The sequence below is a fragment of the Marmota marmota genome, unplaced genomic scaffold, assembly GCF_001458135.2.
Source record: "Marmota marmota marmota unplaced genomic scaffold, marMar, whole genome shotgun sequence".
In the NCBI taxonomy this organism is placed as follows: domain Eukaryota; kingdom Metazoa; phylum Chordata; class Mammalia; order Rodentia; family Sciuridae; genus Marmota; species Marmota marmota.
Window position 1 is genome coordinate 21,835,065 of NW_026000221.1, and position 17,171 is coordinate 21,852,235.

The 17,171-nt window shown below is 52.6% G+C and overlaps 1 protein-coding gene across 1 annotated transcript in view; it reads right to left on the reverse strand.

Moving 5' to 3' along the window:
• Window positions 1-17,171, reverse strand: part of Gnao1 (G protein subunit alpha o1) — a 71,598-nt gene that overhangs the window by 14,058 nt on the left and 40,369 nt on the right. The window contains exon 3 of the mRNA XM_048792018.1: window positions 3,237-3,397. Within this exon, the coding sequence (XP_048647975.1) occupies window positions 3,237-3,397 (161 nt within the window). The remainder of the gene's footprint in view (window positions 1-3,236; window positions 3,398-17,171) is intronic.

Consider the following 17,171-nt stretch of genomic DNA (forward strand, 5'->3'; position numbering starts at 1 on the left):
AGGACGCCCGTCCCCCCCCCCCCATGCTAATGTGAGTTCAGACAGACACCAAGGAGGCAGAAGTCCAAAGGGAGGGAAGACCCGGTGAGCGCCATCCGAGAGTTCTCCAGGTGCGTGAGGAGTTTAAAACAACTAGGCACCGGAGAAGGTCACCTGGCACCAGGACTTGTCAGGTTCAAGGTGGGAGCTTGGGCATCCAGGAGAGATGGGCAGGAGTGGTCTGAAGGGACATGGCAAGGAGGCTGGGAGCAGACTGAACAGGTGCTGGCAGAAGCAGCCTGGGGACAGGGCACAGGGAGCCAAGAGCCATGTCCTGCCTGTGAGGGGTTGGTCTGGGGGGAAGCTGGAGGGGTATGGTGGAGGGGGTCTAGGAGAGAAGCCAGGGGAGCGTCTGTCATAGCACGTGGGTGACTCAGTGGGGACCCAGATCTGTGAGGCTACAGAACTCTTCCCCAGGCCCTGGCTGGGTCTGAGCAGGTTCCTGGGTCTCTGGGATCTGCTTACTCCGAGGCCTGGGCCAGGCCCAGAAAGCAGGGGTCAGCTCAGGAGCCGAGTGACCCCAGACCTCATCCCTTCCCTCTAGACCCTGGGCCTTGACTTGTAAAGGGAAGGGCTTGGGATGCCCAGTGACTGGGGCCTTAGGGTGTCAAGGGCACATTCTGGAACTGGGCAGTGTGAAGCGTTAGCAGCCTTCCCTCTTTTTTCTGCCACAACAAATTGTTTTATTTTACACATCGGGCCCAAGACTTTTTGAAAAGACTAAACTGCTAAGACAACCCAGCCCTGGACCAAGAGGTATTTAAGGGCTTTCTGACCTGACAGTCTGTTTGTCCCCTTTTTTCCCTGCTGAGGAGCCCTCTTCCAGAGAGAAAGCACAGAAGAGCCAAGGGGGAAAATGTCAAAGCCATACACCTTGGCAGTGACACTTTTGGAGAGAGGTCGGGACCAGAGAGAGAAGAGCAGGGGAAGGCGCATTTCCGTAGCTTGGCAACCACCAGAAGAGCTAAAAATAATCCTTTAACTAGCAAAAAAACTGGAGGCGGCGGTGGAGAGAGGTGGAAGGAAGGAAGGTGAGCTGAGTGTGCCAGGTTTCAGAGTCAGGAAGTACTATTTAAAGCTGGAGGATCAAGATTTCATGAACACCACGGGAGGAGGAAATGGAATGGTTAAAAGCAGAAGGGACAGGACTGGGAAGGGGAGATTTCTCACCTTACATCCTATGGTTAAACAATATCTTTGCAGTGGGCTTTATTTGCTTATTTATTGGTGCTGGAAGCTGAGCTCGGCGGTATCCTCCCACTGAGCTATAGGTCCAGCTTTTTTTTTTTCTTTCTTTTTGTATCAGGGATGGAACCAGGGCGCTTAACCACATCGGAGAGTGCTCCAGGTGCTCCAGAGTGCTCTAGCCCTTTTTATTTTTTGGGACAAGGTCTCACTAAATTGCTGAGGGCCTTGTTAGGTTGCTGAGGCTGGCTTTGAGCTTGTGAACCTCCTGCCTCAGCCTCCGGAGTCCTTGGGATCACAGGAGTGCACCACCACGTCTAGCTCGGATTCATTTTACAATTAATAGAATGGGCAAAAATTTAAGTGATGAGCAGGATTCGATGAGCTAACGGAAAACAGACTGGGGCCAGCTGGCCCTGAGGGTCCCTGGGGTCTGGCTGGCAGCAGGGGGAAGGCCTTGGAACTGCCCCAAGCAGGGAGAAAGGTGGGTCTCTCTGGCTTTGAGGACCAAAAGGGTGGGCCTGAGGGGTGTGGCTGAAAGCATCCTCTCCTGGCCCCTGTGGGGCTCTGGGAGGCTCTGGGTCTGGGATTTAAGCTCACACGCCTGTACCTGGTGGCCCCACCTGCGTCTTGCAGGGTTTCAGGATTTTCCCTGCAGACAATCTAGGTGTGCAGAAGCAGGAAGACAGTCTGACCCCACTCGAGTTCCTGGACTGCCAGCGGCCATCACGGTCGATGGAAATATCTGGTGTCCCCTGGAACATGCTGTTCCATGGTCCTACCTGGCCCATCAGTGTCAGGGTTTTTATCTCGGTACTGTTGGCATTTCAGGTCAGAGAATTCTTTGTTGTGGGCTGTCCTGTGCACTGTAGGGTGTTTCACTGGGTGCCAGGAGCACCACCCAAGTGATACAATAAAAAAAATGCCTCCATATATTACCGAGTGTCCCCAGAGGGCAAAATGGTCCCAGCTGTGAAGCACTGGTGACAGTGACCAAGTCAGATCAGGTGATAGCACATGTGTCCTCAGATAGTGATTAAATAAAGCCCAGGGCTCTCTGTGGCCAGCTCCTCCTGAAATCCTGAGCACCAGACTGCAGAAGTGGGGTGGACTCCGTGTCTCCTGGTGCTCCCCTCCAGGGGCCACGGGCACATGACCAGCGAGCACATCTTTAAAGTGACCCAGCTCAGCGGCCAGGCCCTCGGCCCCTTGTCTCCTGCGCTGGCCTGCACCAGTGTCCACATTCCACTTCCTCTCCTCTACCTCTCCCTCCTCCCATTCTTTCTCCTCACTTTTTGGAACACAATATTAAAGGATCCATTTGATTGCCTTTTCTATTTATTGGATGGAGTTACTTCTTCCTTATTTTAAATAATTTTAAAGTTAGAGGAATGGAAAGTTCATTATTTTTGTTTCATTTGTGGTGCTGGGGATTGAACCAGGCACTCTACTACCTCTGAGCTACCTCCCCAGCCCTAAAAATAAATTGTTTTCTTTAAAACAAAACAAATGGTCTTCTGCCTATATAGATGGTGACTTTTATTTAGGAGGTCAGGGCTCATCCCTGTGACCCTGGGACCTTCAGTCAGGAGGGAAGCACTTGTCCAGGACCAGCAGGGTCAAGGCCCCAGCTCTGGGGGCATTTCCTGTTTGGTTGTCTCTTGGCCCCTTCCTCATCTTGCACTTTTGGAATCTTTCTACTTTTCTTTCCCTTTTGTGTTGCAATATTAAGGAGGGGGAGAAGCTGGTTAAGAAAGTTGGCTGAAAACAGATAAGATAGTGGTCAAGGGCTTGGATTTAAAAGAGACACTTTTTTTTCTTCTTGTCCAGACTGTTTTTTTTTTTTTTTTTAAATAACCCTAGTAAATCGTATAGGGGCTGCAATTCACATTTAAATGTAAGGCATCTCACCGCAGGTGGACCTCAGTGGGAACCCTCCTTGCCCCACGGTCCCACCCCTTCCACGTGGGCCTCAGGCAGCTCTAGGCCTTCCACCAGCCCAGGACACTCACTATTTGGCAGAATCGTTGAGCTGATACTCCCGAGACCGGTTGAAGCACTCTTGGATCCCTGAGTCGCCCCAGAGTCGTATCATAGCGGAAAGCAGCTCTGCAGAGAAGGGCTCAGTGTCTTCCATACGACTCACCACGTCACACACCATCTTGGCATCGGCCTGTGAGGAAAGAGGGACGCAGGGTTCTGAGTCCTTGATGGGATTCTACCCAGACCAGGGACCTGGCCAGCTCGGGGCAGTGGGCGGCTCTGAGTGCCCTGTACCTCAGGACACACACCTGTCTGGAGCCTTCCACCTCAACCAGGTTCTAATGCAGCAAGCCACCCTGCCTGAGCAGTGGGGGAGAAGGGGGCTCTGTCCGCTCTGCCACTCAACTCAGAAGTTCTGCTTTGAAAACTGGGCTTTTGCTCAGCATTTGTTTTGGGGGAAAAAGTTTAAAAAACAATGCCCTTGGCTAAAATTGTAATTCCTTTATTTCCTACCCCACTGGAGCACCGTCTCTCTTGGAGAAGATTTCCTGGTTGGCTGAGGGGCTGGGCCCCAGGGGGGCTGCACCCTAGTGGTGAGGGACCAGAGGGGTTGGTTTTAAGTTAGTGCAGAGTTCTCATGCCAACTACACCTCGGAACATAGGCTCTTAAGTTTAAATTTGATATTAATAATCTTTTTTTTACATCTATGATCTGTGGTGACTGGGAGAAGCCCAGACCTGCTTACACCTGGGAAGGTACAGGGCCGAGCTGGGAGCCTGGGAGTGCTCGCCCTCTCTGCTTCCTCCCTCCTGGTCTGAGGGGGTGAGCGGAGTCTGCTTAAGGCACACACCTTTGCGTAGGCCGAGACTCTCTTGGAACTACAGAAAAAGCACTGCATAATTCATAGGTTTCTCCCCACTTCCCCTCACCTAGGGTACCAAATGGGGGTCACCCGTTTTCAAAGACCATAATCAAGTACACGTGACATCAAGACCAGGAGTGCAGTGTTCTCGGAGGACTCAGAAGGCTCTTGGAGAAGTCATAGGATGGCGCTGTCACCACCACCTTCCTTGCACACGCAGGTAGCACTTTACAGTTTGCCTCGAGGAGCTGTGGGAGCCACGTGAAGAGGCTGATTCTTCATGCTCCCCTGTCTGCGCCCCCTGCCCTGCATAACCACTTGCTGCTCCCTGGACGCAGGATGTATGTCCTGCTTTCCGGGCTTGGTGGCTACAGGACTTGCTTTGGCCCACAGAATACAGTGAGGGTGGCAGTGTGTAAATCCCTAATCCCTAGGAGGCCTTGAGTGCTTCTGCTGCTCCCCTGGCCTCTGTCACAGCTTTCCATCACTGTGACAAAATACCTGCGATAAATAATTTAAAAGGAGAAAAGACTGATTTTGGCTCACAGTTTTAGAGGCTTCAGTCCATGGCCGCTTGGCCAAACCACTCTGGGCCTGTGTCGAGGCCGCGCATGGCGGAAGCAGGACATGGTAAGCAAAGCTGCTCAACTGGCCTCCCTCTAGGCCCCGCCTCTCACCAGGCCCCACCTCCCACCGGGCCCCGCCTCTTGAGGCTGCACCACCACCTCCCACTGGTGCCATTGTTTGGGGACCAAGCCTTCATTCAACACAGGAGCTTTTGGGACATTCGGGAGCCAGACCATAACACCATGGATATTCCTGGATTCTCATTCCTCCCAAGAAGAGGACTTGGGATGCCTGGGCACAGTTGAGTTGCCCTGATTTCTGGGCCTTGACCAAGCTAAGCAGCTGAGTTTAGGGGAGCCTTGTCCCATGGCATGGCTATGGTTGCAGCTAGTGAATGCAGCAGGCACTGGCAGTAGTCAAAGTCAGGCCTTCTGAGCCGGGTAGGGTAGCACACACCTGTAATTCCAGCGGCTTGGGAGGCTGAGGCAAGAGGATTGCTAGTTCAAAGCCAGCCTCAGCAAACATGAGGCACTAAGCAACTCAGTGAGATCCTGTCTCTAAAGAAAATACAAAATAGGGCTGGGGATGGATGGGGCTCAGTGGTCGAGTACCCCTGAGTTCAATCCCTGGTGCCAACAAATAAATAAATGAATAAATAAATAAAAATAAATAAATAAAATAAAAAGTCAGGCCTTCTGTGTGCAAGTGCCAGAAACTGCTCCTAAGGGGCCACAGAAAGGGTGAGAGGGCCCAGCCCTGAGGGCCTGAATACCTTGACATTTTCCTGCTTCTTCCTAGTATCTGTATTCTTAGAGGTTTTTCCATGGGTTGGGGGACATAGGTCCCCAGTGACTCTGTGGAAACACCCACTTAAAAAAAAAAAACAAAAAACAGGGCAAGTTTATTACCAGGGATTGAACCCAGGGGCACTTAACCACTGAGCCACATCCCCAGCCCATTTTTTTTTATTTTGAGATGGGGTCTCATTAAGTTGCTCAAGGTCTTGCTAATTGCCGAGGCTGGCTTTGAACCTGTAATCCCTCCTGCTTTATCCTCCCCAAATGCTGGGATCACAGGCATGTGGCCACCATGCCCAGCAAGTTTGTCCTAGTGGGTAAGAAGCATAGCATTGGGGGGCAGGTCCAAGGGTGGGTATAGGCTAAAGTGGGCCCCAAGGAGGTCCACCTGGGCTCCTGGGCTGGGGTCAGTGCCCTGTGTTCCCGGGTCCCATCTTCCAGCTGCCTTTCCCCATTTTAGCCTGCACATGCCCTGGAACTCACAGTGGCACTGAGCCCCTGCTGGGCTGGGAGTGGGGTGTGACAGGCCCACATCTCCCTGACCTCATGGGCTCTCAAGAGTAGGGTTGCTCTGTCCGTGGGTGCATTATGATCATCAGAGAATTAATTACCCTGCTGCAGGCCCTTTCAACCCAACCCGCCCGTGAAGCTAGAGGAGAGAGACAGCCCAGCCCAGGGTGGCTTAGGAAGTGAATGGGAGGTGCTACACATCCCCAAGGTGTTCTTTGGGGTGGGAGAAACAAAGAAAATGAGGTCAGCACCTGGAAAGGTTGGTGACCAATAAAAGATTCTGTACAAAAGGCTGGTGGGGCCAAAGCCTTCTTGGAGACTTGCAGAATAGAGCTGTCTGGCTAAGTAGCTATTTTCATGTCAGAGCCTGACCACTGCCGAAGGGTGATGGGAAACTTTTGGTAGCTCTGCCCTGGGAAGGGAGGTGCCACTGGAGTGGAGGCTGGAAGGTCAGCCCACCGTGCTAATCCAGATACAGTGTCTTGGGGACAATGTACCAAACACAGTGGCCCTGACAGGAAGGGCTGCTCACCAAGGAAGCCTGGGATCAGGACCGGAGAGCTGGGCCTGGGCCCTGGGTGCTCCTGGCAGGCACCCACAGTCAGTGAGGGGAGTGTCCCAGATCTGTGCAATGAGTGAGAGGGAACAGGTCAGGGTTCAGGGGCAATGGGGCAGGCCAGGCAAGACCTCTGCTGGGTAAGAAGGTCCTGATGCAATCTAAGTGCAATGAGAGCCATGCCACCCCCTGTCAAGGCCACATGGGACACTCCAGAGGTGACAAGTGAACTGTGGATCTCCTGTGAAGCCTTTGTCCTTCCCCATCTGATCCTCCAGGTCTGACCTGGAACTCTGTGATCCCCACTGCAATGGGGTGTGTTCTCCTCCAGCTCAGGGAACACTGGCCAAGGCGTCTCCTGTGACCCTCCAGTGGGCAGCCCAGGGTGGAGTCTGCCTCCCAGCTTCCCGGAGGTGTGCAGGGCAGGAGAGGCCTGGGAGTGACAGCCCCGGTCTTTGCCCCCTTTCCTGCTCCCTCTGTGCCTTCCCCAGGTCACTATACAGACAGCGTTGCCATCGCCCCAACTGCTCAGACCCGGACCAGGAGCTCTGCTGGTTTCACTGCTCCCTCCCGTTGCCTGTTTCCTGTCTGTGTCCCACACAGTGGGAGGCCATTAGTCTCCTCTCAACATCACGGCTCCCCTTCTCCTTTAGAAAAAGAACCCAATATTTTTTTTTCTTTTTTTAAGTACTGGGAATTGAACCCAGGGGCGCTCTACCACTGAGCCACATCCGCAGCCCTTTATGTTTTTAGGTTCTCACTAAGTTGCTTAAGGCCTTGCTAAGTTGCTGAGGCTGGCTGAACTCGTGATCCTCCTGCTTCAACCCAAGTTGCTAGGATTATAGGTGTGCATCACTGTGCCCAGCCCCAATATTTTTTTAAAAAAATCTGGGTATAATTGCATCCAACTACGAGACTCTGTTTCCCAATTTTATTGCAGTTATGATCACATGATAAGTTATCCACAATGAGAGGTCAGCGGAAGTCCAAGGAGGTCTCTGGAAATGTCATTTTAAAGAGAAGGGGCAGCTTTTTCCTCTTGCTTCATCTCTCCCAATGCCCAGAACTTATGAGATGGCTGGAGCACTTGTAGCCAACTTAAATCATGAAGACAAGGTACTCAACCTAGGGACAGTGACACAGTGATCTAAAAACAGCGTAGGTCCTTAAAAGCCTTGTGGAAACTCCATACCATCTGGAGTCATGCTAACACTATTTTAAGTGTTTGGTTTAAAAAAAACCACACACACACACTTAAAAATAAAATTGTGTCTTATTTAAGCCACTATTTTTTCACATATTTTCAGGGTCTCCAGTATTCACAGTCAGACCTAATCTGAGTGGATACGACAACTGTCCCTGTTGAAGCTCTTAGAATAGTTCCCATCATCCCTCAACTCCAAATTCTTCACCATGGCCCACAGAGCTCCTGCTCCCTCCCAGCCACAGAGTCCTTCTTTCCATTCCCCAAGTAAACTGCTAATGCCACCCCAGGCTCTCCATTTGAGCAGAACACCTTTCTCTGCCTCGCCCCATCTCAGATGTCACCTCCCTGGATGGTCTCTCCCTCCACGCACTGCCATTCCCTGTCGCGGCTGGTGCTATATGCCCATTCCTCAGGGCAGCGCTAGCCTCCTAATTCCCAGGTTACCTTGGGTCTCGCAGGGTGCTTTGTACATAGTTGGTGCCCAAAAAGCTTGCGGGATGTGGGATCTGTGGTGTTTTGATATCCGGCATGGCTTACCGCCAACAGCCCTGGACCTGCATCTCAGACAAGGTTGGGCCGGATTGACCTCCTAACTGCTGGGGTGAGGCTTTGAGAGTTGGGCCTCTGTGTGTGGCTGGAGCATGAAGGTGAAGCCTCATGAATGGGACCTTATAGGAGGCCCCAGAGAGACCCTCACCCTTCCCCACGTGAGGACACAGCACAAAGAGAGCTGTCTGTGAACCAGGATTCCCCAGGCAGAGAATCTGCTTACACCTTCATCTTTTTTGGACTTCCCAGCCTCTACAGCTGAGAAAAACATTTCTGTTGTTTCATCTCCCCAGTCCGTGGTGATTTGTTATATTATCTGGTCAGACAGTGACATGAGTGTGACCCCTGGAGGTTCTGTGTGGGGACCGCTGGAGTTTCTAGAAAGCCAGCTGCATGCCCCCACCCAGGGCTGCAGGAAACACGGCAGGGGCAGCGTCAGCTGCAGCCCCTTCTCTCTGCCCAATGCCTTCCGTGCCAAGCACTGTCCTCTCCCCCAGGAGGCTTCCAGCCCCTGGTGTTCTGGCGCAGAGCCCCAGGTTCCCTGAAGGAAAACACCCTTCCCTGAGCCAGTCTGAGAGGTCTGGGTGCGAGACCCTCTCTAGGGCTAGCCAATCCATCCTGCTGGCCTGGGAACACTTTGGGCAGACAAAGAAGCCGTAGTTGTCAAATTAGACAAACAACCAGTTCCACCACCCCAACCAGCCCCAAGACATTTGTAAAAACTTAGCAAAGAGATTCTCAAAGGAGGACCCATCTCGTATGGAGACATTACTGAGGAAAGCAGAAATAAGCGAGGGAGCCCTCAGAGTCACAATAACATGTTAACGCCTGGATCCAGCTATGCCTAAGGTCACATGGGCATCTGGGCTTTCTGGTTACTTGAGTCAGTCAATCCCCTAATTTTAAAAATCTAGTTGAGGATACGCTGTTCATTTTGGTTGGTTATTTTGGTAACTGCACCACAAATACTCCTGACTATTGCACCTCCTATCTGCCAAGGCTAACCTCAAGGTTTCCTCCTGTCACCGCAGCCCACAGAGTTCCTCTGGCATCGAGTCCCCTCCTCTCTTACTGTGCCACACCCTGGGCCTTATGCCTACACTTTGCTGTTTCCTGTGTGAGCAGCCCCTCGTTCTCATAGGACTGGCACAGACATGTCATGGGCTCTGGCCACAAGTAGACACTAGAGAGTACGGGAGGGCTCAGTAGATAGTCCTGAGGGGCGTTTCTGGACAGCGTGTCCACTGGGTGCATGCAGAAGTGGGCCCTCTCTCCACCACTGCCTCTATTGTCCTGAAGCCGAGCTGCAGAGAGAAAGGGACGGGCCCTCTCAGTGGGAGCCACAACAGGACTGTTCTTCTATGTACAGGCTTAGGCAGGGTAGGTCTGGCCGTTACTGCCAGAGGCCCCATCCCCATCATTCCTGGCCTGCTGGGTGTGCCCATGTTTTAATGTCCAGTTCTCAGGCTACCCCACACCCTCTGAGGAGTCTCTTCCAATGGCCTCCCTCCTTGGGCATGTGGCCGTCTGCGGGCTTCAGGCCACAGACTCAGGAGCCACCCAGACGGGGCCGCAGGTCTGGCTCCATGTGAGCAGAGACATTAGCCTTTCAGAGGCTGTGTCCTTGCTGCCTTCTTCCCAGGGCTGTCCTGGTGATCAAGGGAGCCCTCAGCACAGGCATGCAGCTGTGTAGGTGCCCACCCAGTGGACAAGCACCTCCTCCTGCCCCATTCTTGAGCTGCCAGAGGCCCCAGAGGCAAAGAGGCGAACGCACGGCTGGGACTGTCCACCAAATGTCGACAGCTGGAAGGAGCCATTCTTAAGGGTTCAGGGTCAGGGAGCTGGGAGGAGTTGTGATTGTCAAGGTCACTTGTGGGATTCTTTCTTTTTTTAAATATTTTTTTTTTTTTAGTAGTCAATGTATCTTTATTTCATTTATACCTGGTGCTGAGAATGAACCCGGTGCCTCACACATGCTAGGCGAGCGCTCTACCCCTGAGCCCCAGCCGCAGCCCCTGAGGGATTCTTTTTACCATGTCAATGGCTGAAAAACAGTACTGGCATTCTTCTTCATTATGAACAGTGTAACTTTTCTGGTTAACTGATATCTTCCCCCAAATGTGGACATATAAAACGCCTGCACTGCTCTGGTGACGATGAGGCCCTTTTGGGGGACCCCAGGACTCTGGAGAACCCCTTTTGCAAGCCCATGTACTCTGCCCACTAACAGCTGGGAAAGTGGTAGGCAGGAAGAGGAAGGGGCAGCTGGAGCCAGGCCCAGGGCACCCCTCTAGAAATGGGCTGCCTTGGGCCACTGCTGGAGGGCAGTCTGCCTAGGGTGGTGGTGGGATAGCAGTGCCCCTGAACTGGCAGCACATAGAGGGTCCCTTACAATGGTACACAAGCTAGAGGCTTCCTGACACAAGAACACGTGCCTCTGAGGGCAAATCATGTGTGTGCATGGGAAGCAGCACCAAGATCCAGGTGATAGCCAGTGGGACAGCCCATTGGCATCCAGCAGAGAGGGGTGCACTCCGCAGAGCTGTCTCCAGACAGTCAGCTGGACCCTGGAGCTAGAACCCATCTAAGGCCCCGTGAGGGCCTTGCCCACACCCTACCCTGGCTCCCACCTGTCTGAACGTGGACAGACTCCTGCAACCACTTCCCTGGCTCTAGCATCTCGGATGCAGCTGACGCCTGTCTGTGCTGTACCCCAGGGTGGGGGTGCTCACCAAGAGGAGTTTGCAGTAGTCAGGTTTTCACTTCCACACCAGACACTGCAGGGGCTTGGAAGTGCCTGGCGTTTTTGCTATCTGAAACTGGGAGGGCAAATTGAACTTTTAACACTTGGTCTTCAAAACCTTTCTCTTCTCTTTAGGGCAATATAGACTTTTGCACAAACGTCAGCAGCAAACAAACTTGCAGTTAGAGGATCAAAAAAGACCGTTTCCCTCTCAAGAGATGAGATGCTAAGAATATGGCAGGGGAATCAAAGGGGATCTTCAGTCGAGTGACCCGGGTTTAAACCCTGCCTCTGCTCCTGTTCAGCTGGTGGCGGAGGACAGACCACTGGCCACTCAGAGCCTCCGCTCTCTCTCAGCCCCCACTGCACAGGGCTGTTTGTGCAGATGAAATGCGCTGAGGATGTGACACAGCTTTGTGACATGAAAGAGCCTTGCAAATGTTAGTTATTATGAGCAAAGATGAAGCGCCTCAGACACAAACAACAAGCTGACAGAAAATAAGCCTGCTTTGTCCAGGACTTTCCAGGCAAGCATGATAATCCTGATAACAATAATCACAGTAATTATAATAATAACCCCTTCATCTGAGGAGCTGCTTTAGATTGTGCAGAGTTTTCCTTCATCTAATCTTTGTGGCCAAGTAAAGAGTGAGAGGAACACACACACACACACACACACACACACACACACACACACCCTTTTCCCTTGCAGGGAAAACTCCATTGGCCCCACCTTGGCCCCTGTGCTGCAGTTGTCCCTGAACCCAGCAGAGGGCAGGAGAGCATAGGCCAACCAGAGAGGGACATGCAGAGCTGAGGACCAGGTGGGTCTTTGGGATGCTGACCAGATCCTCAGGGGGAAGGGGCAGAGACCCCCTGCTGAAGGCCCTGCTTGGGTGCTGCAAACCCAGTCAGTGGAAGAGGGCAGTAAGGACAGTCTGGGTCCTTGGCAACTGCCAGACCCACCTGGCCCAGACCTGGACCTTTGCAGAAATGTCGACATGTTCTCCCTCACAAACAGGGGAGCCCCTTCCCTTCGACTCTGCCTTTGGGCTTCAGAACAGTGGGGGGCAGTGGTGGTACTGGATGTGGCCATTTGTGCTCTGGTGGTGCCCAAACCGGGTGCGGTTCCATGGCCAGGTGCCAAGCCTGCTCGGGGCTCACTCCTTACTTGGGCTGAGGAGTCTGAGCAAGGTCCGTGCCTACAGCATGCTGTCACAGGGCCTCTGGGGCTGCGGGACCTGTGGGTCCATCATCTGCTTTAAGGAAGGAAACGTTCCTGGTTCTCCCAAAAGACCCTGCAGCAGAACTGAGGCCTGGGCGCCGCTGCTCACCCTGCTTCCCACTCCATCCTCTTGAGCCCGGCCACCCTGCCTTGGCCAGCTCTCCACTCACCCTGCACAGCACTCCATCCTCTCGAGCCCGGCCACCCCCTCCAGCCTCAGCACCCACACACTGAGCCACCAGCTGGCCATGTTCATCCAGCCCTCCTTGTTCATCCCTGTGCTCAGTGCCACCCTCCTCCGCCCCTCCCTGCCCTCTCCCATCCGTCCGTCCATCCCTTAATCATCCCTCCTGGCCTCTCTTCTCTCTCTCTAGGCTCCCACCATTCGTCCTCCCATTTCCTGCTCACCCCTCACCCCCCTATTCATTTATCCACTGTCCACCTACCATGTGGCAGGCAGGGGTGGGGTCTTGGTCTTCGGAGTTTTCAGATTTGGCCTAAAGGGAACACGCTGTCCAAATCTCCCCAGCCCACTAGTCTGTTCCTTGAACACAGGGGAGAAGGGCTTCCCCTCCCTCTGCCTGTGGTGCCAACTCTGACAGGGGCCTGTGGCCTTGTGATGGAAGCCTTTCCTGAGGTCTCCAGCCTGGGCTTTGTCCTCAGCCCTTCGAGAGCCTTCCCTGCTCGGGGCCAGGCTGCCTCATGGAGGCAAAGGGTAGGTTCATGGTCCTACCTTCAGGAACAGTCAGAAGCCTGGGGACTTCCAATTGCCTGGGAGCAGCTTTCCCTACACAGAAACTTCTCCTGCTTACTGTCTACCTTCCAGATCAGGGCTGGGGGACTGTGGACTGAGCCCCCTGAGGCCCAGTCATTCATTCCTAACTTTATGTCTAAAAGTTCCTCTGAGAAACCACCTATCAGTCCCTGCAATTGGTGTGGCTTCCCACCTCTGGCCCTGGCCCTGGCCCTGGCCTGAATTCAGTAGAGGCAGCCAGGGCAGCCAGTAGGCAGTGCCCTGCCCAAGACTGTGGTCTACTGGAGGCAACAGGCATATCAACTGTGAAGCCTGGGAGGGCTCCTCTGGGGGCCACCGGGTCTGGGCCTCAGGAAGAAGCACTTGTCAGGGCTGGGGACATGAAGATTATATGTAATAGACGGTGGCTACCAGTCAGCCGTGCACAGAAGCCAGGGTATGACCCAGCCACTGGTCTTCCCTGGGGGCCCTTGAGGAGGTAAGGAAGGAATTAAAGGGAGATGGACAGAGACCTATAGCCGAGCTGAGGGCCTTGCTGGGCAGTAGTGGGCCCTGGAAGGTGCCAGATGTTCTTCCAGCCATCAGTAAAGTCAAGGACAATGGTGGGGCTTGGAGGTCCAGTGTCCCTTAGACAATAAACCAAGAACAGCCATCCTGCCTGCGCACAGATGTCCCAGGGGTGTGGCACAGACCACATCTCCACCAGGCTGCTGGTTACGAGTGTGTTTGTGCACTCCACCCTTGTGAGGCAGCTTGGTGGTCTGTCGCACAGCAGCTCCAATGGTGGGACAACTTCCCCGTGGAGCCTCACAGAGCAAATGCCCAGGACACACAGCCTCCCTGTGCTGCCGGGGCTTCCTACCTGCTCAGGGTGTGCGGAGGCTGCTGGCAGAGCATAGCTCCCGAGGGGCACTCGGACCCCATTAGTATCTGTACAGAGTGGCCGGAAGGCCTGGAAGGAGGTGCCAGGGTGAAGCGGTGCAGGGCAGAGCTGCAGCTGGAGGGGCTGCCCGTCACATTAGTCACACTAGACTGCCCTGGGCTCTCAGGGCAGTAGTGTTCTGCTGTCACCATACTCAAGGTCCCCGAGTGTGGACTGGGGATACTACATGTCCAAAGCTCCAATCGTCACCCTTTTGGGACAGCCTCCTGAGACACCTCTTCCTCTTGGTGCCCTCTCCCCTTGGTTGGTCCAGACCTGCCTGTCAGGCCTCTTGGGCACCGAGATGGGGGCTCAGCAAACAGCTGAGCCACTAAGCAGGCATTATGAGGACACAAATAAACTCCGAGGTGAATGGGACAGAAATTTCCAAATCCATGATGCCCTCACCCTCCTCACTTCTGAGCCCAGGGTACTAAGATAGGAGAAAAGAACTAAAATTGGATAGACGAAATTTCTAAGAAATGAACAAGGACAGAATGAAATTACCCACAGAGAGCTTAGTCAAAGGGAAAGAAAAGTAACAATGGCCAACCTCATCTCTTCAGAACACAAAGTGACGATGGTGAATAGTTTAATTAGGGCTGCCTCGGCTGGGAGAGATTAGCAGCCCAATTATGGAGGAGAAAGGACGCTGCTCAAGTCCACACAGGAGGCGGGGCCAGGCCAGGGCTGGCGGGTTGGGCTGATTGGAGTCTCTGCCGGATCACTCACTGACACCCCTTGCCGTCCCCTCACCCCTCCACTGGATGTCGGTTCCCTGCCATTCATTTGGGTTATTTATGTTGATGTGCAGCTACTGTTTCTGTTGGGAAAGGAGTGGATTGCCTTGCTCCCTGGATTTTGGAAGTCTTGGGCTTCTGGTCATGCTCTGCCTCTGGCTGGCTCTTGGGACCCCGAGTCTCCATGGACCAAGCGCACAAAGAAGGAGCTAGCTAGATCCGTGGCTTCCAAAGGGTGGTCTGTGGTGCTTTGGGGAGGTCTCTGAGGTTCTTTTGGGGGAGTCTATGAGCTGGAAACTGTTTTCACAACAATTCTAAGATGTGGTTTGCCTTTCTACGATGCTAATATCTGCAGCAGCCACACTGACGAACAAGTGGGCCCCTCAGCAGGAAGCAAGGCCACGGGTGGAACTACCTCCTGCCACTGAGAAAAAGCCGTGAGTGGTGGTGACGCCTGTAGTCCCAGCAGCGTGGGAGGCTGGGGCAGGAGGACTGCAGGTTCAGAGCCAGCCTGGGCAACTTAGAAAGGCCCTGAGCAACTTACAGAGACTCTGTCTCAAAAAATTAAAAAGGGCGGGGGATGTGGCTCAGCGGTTAAGTGTCCCTGGGTTCAATCCCTGGTACCTAAATAAAACAGTGAAGCAAATATGAGTTTTACTGAAGGATGCTCTTGTTGAAGTAAAAGAAATGACGAGTCTTTAAGTGTCTCCACCCTGGAGTTCATGCCCAGCATCTATCTATCGGATGGAATGGGAAGCAAGACACTTCCGGGTTAGAGGTGATGGGGTGGCTGGGGTGCTGCTGAGCTACCCCTTTTCTCATAGGACACCACTTGAAAGAACACTTGAAAGACAGAGAAAACAGTGGGGATTCAGATTTGGATCTCTGGCAGTCTTTTTTCTCCAAAATGAACCAAGTGAGCCTATCATTCCAACGAAATGAACTGACGTATTTGTTACCAAAAAGACAACATTCCGGATTTCAAGTGAAAAAATTTCCAGAATATTGGAAAACTTGGACTCCCTACCATAAGCTGACAACCCCCCTACACTTAAAGGCTTCTCTCAAACTACCATGGTCAAGTTTTGAAGGGTAATTATTAGAAAAGGCTAGTAAAAATACTCCTTCCTTTCCCAACTGTGCACTGGTGAGGGGCCAGGATTCTCTACAACCACAGCAACACGACACAACAGGCTGCGAGAGAAACCCCGGAGAACCAGCCTCTAACAGCAGGCGAGACTTCAAAGAGATTTGCAAAGAAATAAACAACGACATTCTTCTAAATAGAACATTTATGGAAAATATAGTAATTTTTCATAAAAATGTTATTTATGTTGATGTGCAGTGGGTTCGTTAGGTTTTTTTTTTGTGTGTGTGGTGCTAGGGATTGAACTTGACCTTGTGCAAGTACTCAGAGCTGCAGCCCTAGCCCCCCACACCCCAGTTTTTTTTTCAGACAGGGTCTCCCTAATGTTGTCCAGGCTGTTCTTCAACTCCCAGGCTCAGGTGACCCTTCTTCCTCAGCTTCCCAAGTAGTTGGGATTATAGGCACACACCACTGTGTCCATCAATTATTATTATAGTTATTTTTAAATGAAGAACTATTTAAATTTTTTCTTATTAATTTCTAATGCAATTATGTATAATGTCTACATAAACAAAATGTTTGTCGGGGTCTGCAATACTTTTTAGGAGCCTAAACCCAAATGATTGAGAATTGGTAGATAGACTATTCTTTCTCAAACATCTTTCCCTAGTGCTGTCTTTCCCAAAGTCCTGCCCAGCTGTTGACTAACATTATTTTTCTTAGATCCATTATACCCCTCTGGTAAATGAAGAATCTGTAGAAAGTATTTTAGATAGAAGACAAACTTGACAATGGCTATAATTCACTATTTTAAAATTGTGTAAGGCCCCTTGCAGGCTCTCAGGCCGAGCCCTTCTTTCTCTTTGTTTCACAAGGGAGAGAGTTCTGAGGTATTAAGCATGTGCTAGCACCAGCCTGAGACTTCCTCCTGTAGGTTCTCTGACAGGTTGAAAGAGACGAAGGAATCATTCTGTGACTTGGAGGAACCCCGCTATTCAGTGCTGTGATCCTGCTCCGCCCATCTCCCAGACTGCTAGCATGTGACTCCATTGGAGGGGCCCTGGGCAGATGGTCTTGTAGGGCCTTCTGGCCAGCAATGGAAGGTCCATTTGGCTGGTGAGGCCTCCAGCTGCTGAGGTCTGATGGATCCACAGAAGACCTCACGGGCTGGGAGGCGGGGTTTAATCTGTAGCCAACACCTCCCAGTTACAAAACCAAGAACTAGGACTTCTGGCCCAAGGTTAGTGTTGGGGAAGAGCCTGGGGGGGGGGTGAGGTGGGGCCTCCGGGTTCAGTGGTCAGGATAGGCTGAGCTGACCAGCCCAGAGGGCCAGTGAGCCAGGCCTCCTCCGTGTCTACTGTGAGCCTTGGATTTGGCAAGACAAAGAGATGCACGCAGGCCTAGGCACTCAGAAGTCTGGTGGTCAAGGAGGAGCCCTGAGAGA